The sequence below is a fragment of the Eriocheir sinensis genome, unplaced genomic scaffold (assembly GCF_024679095.1).
Source record: "Eriocheir sinensis breed Jianghai 21 unplaced genomic scaffold, ASM2467909v1 Scaffold415, whole genome shotgun sequence".
NCBI lineage: Eukaryota > Metazoa > Arthropoda > Malacostraca > Decapoda > Varunidae > Eriocheir > Eriocheir sinensis.
This window is the reverse complement of record NW_026111738.1, coordinates 131995-140000: the sequence shown is the minus strand read 5'-3', so window position 1 is coordinate 140000 and position 8006 is coordinate 131995. Positions and strand designations below refer to the sequence as shown.

The following is an 8006-nucleotide window of genomic DNA, read 5'->3' as shown; positions in this document are numbered from 1 at the left end:
AAAGAAGGAAAAGCAGGGAAAAAATACAGGTTAATTAGGGTGAGAGGGAGAAGGAAAGAATAATAGGATACACAAAGAAGGAAAAGCAGGGAAAAATACGGGTTAATTAGGGTGAGAGGGAGAAGGAAAGAATAATAGGATACACAAAGAAGGAAAAGCAGGGAAAAAATACAGGTTAATTAGGGTGAGAGGGAGAAGGAAAGAATAATAGGATACACGAAGAAGGAAAAGCAGGGAAAAAATACAGGTTAATTAGATGTATTATGTATGTGTTTTGCATTTTAATTAAGGTTACTTTTGAATGCAGGAGAGAAAGATGAGGTAGGAAAGGAGGTGAGATGAAAAAGGGAAAAAAAGAAGATAGGAAAGTGTGAAAATGCAGGTAAATTGGGAAAAATAATATACAGGTGTTTGATATTAATTGGTAAAAGGTAAAGATAAAAGGAAAAGAACGAAAGGGAAATGGAGGAGAGGTAAAGAAGAAAAGGTAAGGAGATAGAAAGGCGAGAAACTACAGGTAAATTAGGAGAAATAATATACAGGTGTTTGACAGTTAATTCTTACCTGCGTAAAATTTTGTATACATAAATAAATTTAAAAAAAACGAGAAAAAGAGTAGAAAAGGTACGGAGATTTAAAGGCGAGAAACTACAGGTAAATTAGGAGAAATAATATAGAGGTGTTTGACAGTTAATTCTTACCTGCGTAAAATTTTGTATACATAAATAAAAAATTAAAAAAACGAGAAAAAGAGTAGAAAAGGTACGGAGATTTAAAGGCGAGAAACTACAGGTAAATTAGGAGAAATAATATACAGGTGATTGACAGTTAATTCTTACCTGCGTAAAATTTTGTATACATAAATAAAAAATTAAAAAAACGAGGAAAAGAAATGAAAAGGAGAGATTAAGGCGAGAAACTACAGGTAAATTAGAAATAATATACAGGTGTGATTGACAGTTTACCTGCGTAAAATTTTGTATACATAAATAAATAAAAAACGAGAAAAAGAGTAGAAAAGGTACGGAGATTTAAAGGCGAGAAACTACAGGTAAATCAGGAGAAATAATATACAGGTTAGACATTTAAATCTTACCTGTACGAAATTTTGCATACAGAAGAAGGAAAAAGAACAGAACGAGAGACAAAGACAAGGAGAGAAAGAGAAGGCAAGAACAAAGGATGAGAGGAGATAATGTATACTTAATGAGGACTAATTCAGGTGTGCGGGAATCTGAATCTCACCTGGATGAACTTTTGAGTGCGAGAGGGGAAGAGGAAGACTAAGAGGAAGAGGATTACCAAGAGGAATGATAAAGAGGGAGAGGTTAAGATGCTAAGATAGATGTAGATAAGCAAGAATAGACAGGTATGGAATAATTGAAAGTCACCTGTTTGAAATTTTGGGTGAAGGGAAAGAGGAAAAGGGGAAGGAGGAAAAGAAAAAGAGAAAGAGAAGGAAATATAATACAGGTGTGAGATAAAATAGAATCACTTGTCTGAAATTTTTGTGTGAAGATGAAGATGAAAAGGAGAGAGAGAGAGAGAGAGAGAGAGAGAGAGAGAGAGAGAGAGAGAGAGAGAGAGAGAGAGAGAGAGAGAGAGAGAGAGAGAGAGAGAGAGAGAGAGAGAGAGAGAGAGAGAGAGAGAGAGAGAGAGAGAACAGGGGAAATAACGAGACCACCTGACAACTTAGTGGTGGAAAGAAGAATAAGAAAAGAAGAGGAAAGGATGAGAAGATAAAGAAAGAAGTAAGGAAATATGGAGAAAAGGTTTGAGGAGCTTAAAACCATCTGTCTGAAATTAAAGTATGGAACGAGAAGGGAAGAAAAGAGGAAGAAGGAAGAAGAAGAGAAAAGAGAGAGAGAAGAATAAAATAGAAGAGAAGGCAGCAGTTTGACAATTTAAGATGTTTGATAATTTAGGGCAGAAAATAGAGAAAGATAAAAGGAGAAGAAGAGGAAGAGAAAAAGAAAAAATGGGAAGAAGAGAAGGCAGCAGTCTGAAAATTTAAGATGTTTGATAATTTAGACGCAGAAAACAGTGAAAGGAAGAAGGATTTAGAAGTTGGCAGAGAAAAAGTTTGAGAAAAACAGAGAAAGAAAAAAGAAGAAGGAGGAAGAGAAAAAGTGAAAGGAAGAAGGATTTATAAGTTGTGGAGATACAGGTTAACGAGAGTCCGAAGCTTTTAGTGCAAGAGAAGAAGAGAAGATAATGAGGGAAGGAAAGGAAGAAAGAAGAAAAGAAGAGGTCAAATGAAAAATAACGAGACAAAACGTATATTAGATGTGGACTTACAGGTTAATGAGGAACGCAAGTTGAGGCTTACCTGTCTGAAGCTTGGGATTTTCGGAAAAGATGAAGAAAAGAAGGAAGAGGAGAAAAAAAGGAGGAGAGGATAATGAGGGAAGGAAAGGAAGGAAGAAAAGAAAAGGTCAGATGAAAAATGATGAAACAAAACGTATATTAGATGTGAACTTACAGGTTGATGAAGAAAAGAAGGAAGAGGAGAATAAGAGAAGGAGAAGATAATGAGGAGAGAAAAGGTCCATCAAGGTGTGGGGAAACAGGTTAATGAGATACAAAACTTTAAACTCACCTGTCAGAAGTTTTAAGTACTGGAGAGGAAGAGGAGGGGAGGAAAAGGGGGACAAAATGAAGGATGAGGAAAAAAACGGCTTGGAGGAAGAAAGAGAGAGAAATAAAGAAGCGTGAAGTAAGAGAGTTGGAAAGAAAGAGAGAAAGAAGGAAGGAAGCGTGGACGGAGAGAGTAGGGAAGAAAGAGGGAGGAAAAAGGAAGCGTGGAGGAAAAGAGAAAGAAATTGTAACAAGAAAGATAAAGGTGTGAAAAGGTGAGGAAAAATATACAGGTGAGAGAATGAAAGAAAGGAAGAGGAGGAAAGGAGCAGAAGGACAAAATGAAAGATGAAGAAAGAAAAGATGTGGAGGAAAAGAGAGAAGGAGAGAATGGAGGAATAGAGCAAGAGAGATAAAGGAGTGAGAAAGGTGAGAAAGAGTGTACAGGCGAAAGAAAAAAAAATGTGAAGGTAATAAAAGTGAAAGAATGAAAGACCAGGTGTGAAGATACAGGTTAATGAGGAATGGAATGGAAAAAATGAAGAAATAAAAGATGTAGAGGAAAAAAGTAGGAAAGGAAGAGAGGAGGAGGAGGAGGAGGAGGGGCATCGTGGAGGAAGAGGAAAGGAAAAAGAGAAAGGAATAAGGAAACAGAAGAGAAGTGAAATCAGAATAGTAAAAATAGGGAAGAAAGAAGTGAAGAAGAGGAGAGAAGAGGAAAGAACAAGAAAGAAGAGAAAAAAGAGAAAGAAGAGGAAAAAAAAGAAGTGAAGAAGAGGAGAGAAGAGAAAAGAACAAGAAAGAAGAGAAAAAAGAGAAAGAAGAGGAAAAAAAGAAGTGAAGAAGAGGAGAGAAGAGGAAAGAACAAGAAAGAAGAGAAAATAGAGAAAGAAAAGGAAAGAAAAAGAAGTGAAGAAGAGGAGAGAAGAGGAAAGAAAAAGAAGAGAAAACAGAGAAAGAAAAGGAAAGAAAAAGAAGTGAAGAAGAGGAGAGAAGAGGAAAGAAAAAGAAGAGAAAATAGAGAAAGAAAAGGGAAAAAAAGTGAAAAAGCGGAAAGGAAAAGGAGAAAAAAAAGGAAAACAACAGATGCATAGGTCTATTTCCACCCCTTTTTTCCTTTCTTTCCTTCCCATTGTTATCCTCCTTTCCCTTTCTCCTCATTCATTCACTTATTCTCCTTTCTCCATCCCCCACTTTCGCCTCCACTTAAATTAGTCTTCATTTAGTACAGGTTAATGAGGGTTAGAAGTTTAAACTCACCTGTCTGAAGTTTAAAGTATTGGGGAATGAGAGGAGATTGTAATTAAGAAAGGGAAGTAGAGGGGGAGAGAAAGAGAGGGAGGTACTGGTTAATGAGGAATGGAAGTTTCATCTCACCTGTAAAGTTTTGATTGCTGGAGAGAGAGAGAGAGAGAGAGAGAGAGAGAGAGAGAGAGAGAGAGAGAGAGAGAGAGAGAGAGAGAGAGAGAGAGAGAGAGAGAGAAGTGAAGTGAAGTGAAGTGAAGTGAAGTGAAGTGAAGTGAAGTGAAGTGAAGTGAAGTGAAGTGAAGCGAAGCGAAGCGAAGCGAAGTGAAGTGAAGTGAAGTATAAATATAAAGTGACAAACTGACATAGAGAGAGAGAGAGAGAGAGAGAGAGAGAGAGAGAGAGAGAGAGAGAGAGAGAGAGAGAGAGAGAGAGAGAGATCATAGAAGAAGAGAAGAGAAGAGAGGAGAAGAGGACAGTGAGGAAACTAAGGAAGAGAGGAAGAAAAGAGAATAAGGAAAGGAAGGAAAGAGAAAGAGGCGAAAAAGAGATCACAAGGAAAGGAAGGAAGAGGAGAAGATTATGAGGAAAGCAGGAAAGGAAAAAAAGGAGAATAGTAAAAGAGGAAAGAGAAGATGTATTACGGTAAGGTGCAGACAAACAGGTTAATGAGGACTAAAACCTCAAACTCACCGGTCTAAAGTTTTCAGGAGTGGAGAGGAAAATGAGGAAAGGAAAAGAGGACCAAATAGAATATGAAGAGAGAAAAGATGTAGAGGGAGAGAGGAGGAAAGAAAGGGAGGAGGAGGAGGAAGAGGAGGAGGGAAGCGTTGAGGAATGAACAAAGAAAGGGTAACATGAAATATAAAGGTGTGAGAAAGGTGAAAAAATATACAAGTGAGAGAATGAGGGAACAGGCGTGAGGGTAAAGGTTAATTAAAGGGGCCATTACACCGGGCACATTGTCCGTGGATCTTTGGTAAAACCACAATTTCCGCTGGCGTGGTTCTCATTTCCGTGGTTTTCTGACGCGTCCACGATCTTCCGTAGCTACGGTAGATTTCACCGAAGGACGACGGTATTCATAATCATCAACATCAGCAATAACAAGAAAAGAGAATAAGAGGAAGAAGCTACACCCTATTGTCCCTATACATTCGCTCAGCTATGGGTGTTGTTGCCTGGACCAGGGCTCCGAGGTCGCTTAATTGGGAAAATACGGGACATGCCTTCCTCGTCTTCTAGACGTAGTTCTTGCAACAGCTGCATCGCTTCACTGCCCTTCTCTCTTCTTGCAAGCCATTGCCGCCTCCACATTCTTTTCTATTTCCGTTGCTTATAGGAATTGAGTGTCACTTTGAGTGAAAACAGGGGTGCAAACAGGGACGTCAGGCGTCAGCCATATTTGTTATGAAAATATGTCGGTCAAGAGGCAAGGCCACGGAGCGCGGGGCAAGTGTGATTGGAAGACCACGGTAGTGTGTCCACGTAGGCAAAAATCGATGATTTATGACTGAAGATCCACGGAAAATTTGCCCAGTGTAATAACCCCTTAAGGAATAGAAATTTGACCTTCCCTGTCTAAAGTTTTGACCGCAAGAGAAGAAGAGAAAAAAAAAGGAAAACAGGAAGAGGTGAAGAAGAAAAGATAGTAAGGAAAGAACAGGTATAGAGGTACAAGTTAATTATGAATAAAGTGTAAGCTTACCTGTCTGATTGAGCGCAGAAGAGGAAAAAGATGAAGAAATAAAAGATGTGGAGGAAAAAAATTAGGAAAGGAAATGAGGTGGAGGAGGAGGAGGAGGGAAGTGTGGAGGAATGACCATAGAATAAATAACAATAAAGATAAAGGCGTGACGAAGCAAACGGAAGAAGAAAGAAGAGAAAAAAAGTGAAAAAGAGGAGAGAAGAGGAAAGAACAAAAAGAAGAGAAAATAGAGAAGGAATAGGAAAGAAAAATAAGTGAAAAAGAGGAGAGAAGAGGAAACAACAAGAAAGAAGAGAAAAAAGACATAGAATAGGAAAAAAAAGAAGTGAAAAAGAGGAGAGTAAAGAAAAAGAAAGGAAAGAAAGAAGAGAAAGAATAGGAAAGAAAAAAGTGAAAAAGAGGAAGAGAAGGAAGAGAAAATAGAAAAAGAATAGGAAAGAAGAAGTGAAAAAGAGGAGAGAAGAGGAAAAAACAAGAAAGAAGAGAAAGAAGAGGAAAGAAAAAGAAGTGAAAAAGAGGACAAGAGGAAAGAACAAGAAAGAAGAGAAAGAAGAGGAAAGAAAAAGAAGTGAAAAAGAGGACAAGAGGAAAGAACAAGAAAAAAGAGAAAGAAGAGGAAAGAAAAAGAAGTGAAAAAGAGGACAAGAGGAAAGAACAAGAAAAAAGAGAAAGAAGAGGAAAGAAAAAGAAAGAAGAGAAAGAAGAGGAAAGAAAAAGAAGTGAAAAAGAGGACAAGAGGAAAGAACACGAAAAAAAGAGAAAGAAGAGGAAAGAAAAAAAGTGAAGAAAAGGAAAAGAAGAAAATAAAAGTTGAAGAAACAAAAGATGCGGAAATACAGGAGAGACAATGAGTTAACGAGCAATGGAAGTTTGACCTCACCTGCCTGAAGTTTTGATTGCCGGGGAAGAAGAGAAGATCATGCGGAAAATAGAGAGGAAGAGAAAAAAAGAGGAGAAAATCAGGAACGCAGACATCTGGAGACACAGGTTAATGAGGGATAGAAATTGAAGCTCACCTGTCCAAAAGTTTTAAGTGCAGGAGAAAAAGAGATGATGAGGAAGAAGGAAGAGAAGAAGAAAGGAAAACGGGAAAAGAAAAAATGTCTTAGGGTTCGAAGTCTTGAGGTCAGGAGACAAGAAGGAAAGATTAAGAAAAATGTAAGAGGAAAAAAAGAGAAAAGATAGAAGAGAGAAGGAAAAGAGAAAGAAAGAAGAGGTATATTAAGGCGCATAGGTACAGGTTAATTAGTATAAGTTTGATCTCACCTTTCTGAAGCTCTGTGTGGAAGAGAGGAATAGGGAAAGATAATGAAGAGAGAGACAGAGGAACAGAGGCAAAGGAGATGAACAGGAAAGAAAAGCATCGTTAAGGTGTTTAGGTACAGGCTAATTAGTGGTTCCTCTCACCTGTCTGAAGTTCTGTGTGAAAGAGAGGAAGAGGAAAAGATAATGGAGAAAGAAATAAAGGAAGAGAAGAAGAGAAGAGAATGAGGGATGCGAGAGAGGATAGTAAGGAAAGGAGAAAAGAGGAAATAGTGAATGGAGAATATAACGATGAAAATGAAGGAAGAAAGGAAAAGGAGAAGAGGAGATAGACACCAAGGAAGAGAGGAAAGGGAGAAAATGACAATGAAAGGGAGGAAGAGGAAGAAAAGGAGAGAACAGGTATGGAGGTACAGGCTAATGTAATAGTTCGTCTCCACCTGTCTGAAGTTCTGTAGGAGAGGAAGAGGAGAAAACACGAGAAAAGAAGGAAGAGAGAAAGACAATATAAAAAGGAAAGGAAGGAAAAGAGGAAGAAAGTATAATAAGGAAAGGAAGGATGAAATGAAGAAGAAGAGAACGACGGAATGAAGGAAGAGAAGAGGAGGAATAGAGGAAAAATGAAAAAGAACAGGTTAATGAGGAGAAGAAGTTTCCTCACCTGTCTGAATTTCTGAATGGGAGAGGAAGAGCTAATGGGAAAAGGAGGAGAAAAATAGTACCGGTTAATTGGAAGTCCTCTCACCTGTCTGGAAGTTCTGTGTGCAGGAGAGGAAGAGTTAATGAGAAAGGAAGGAGGAGAAGGAGGAGAGAAAAATAGGTACCTAATTAGAAGTTCTCTCACCTGTCTGAAGTTATGTGTGCAGGAGAGGAAGAGCTAATGAGAAAAAGGAGGAAGAGGAGGAGAGAAAAAATAGGTACCGGTTAATTAGAAGTTCCTCTCACCTGTCTGAAGTTCTGTGTGCAGGAGAGGAATAGGATGTAACAGTTGGAGCCATATCCCCAGGAGGGTGTGTCAGGAGCACAGCAGCCACCACGGGCATGTCACTACCCCTGCGATGCCGCCTCTCGCCGCCCTTACTTCCTCTTCAGTCCTCTTGGTGGCATGGGAAGAGATAGACTTGCACTGGTTTTCTAAGTGTTATCCTTTTATTTTTCTTTTTATTTGTACTTTTTGTGTGGTCTTTTATTTTTTCATTTGTGTGTGTTTGGT

At 38.5% G+C, this 8006-nt stretch overlaps 1 protein-coding gene across 1 annotated transcript in view; it reads right to left on the bottom strand.

Moving 5' to 3' along the window:
- LOC126992189 (histamine H2 receptor-like) overlaps positions 1-7792 on the bottom strand; it is a gene marked incomplete at its 5' end in the record, with an annotated part of 46201 nt that extends 38409 nt beyond the window's left edge. Inside the window, one exon of the mRNA XM_050850849.1 lies at positions 7739-7792. Within this exon, the coding sequence (XP_050706806.1) occupies positions 7739-7792 (54 nt within the window). The remainder of the gene's footprint in view (positions 1-7738) is intronic.
- Positions 7793-8006: the final 214 nt, after the last annotated feature.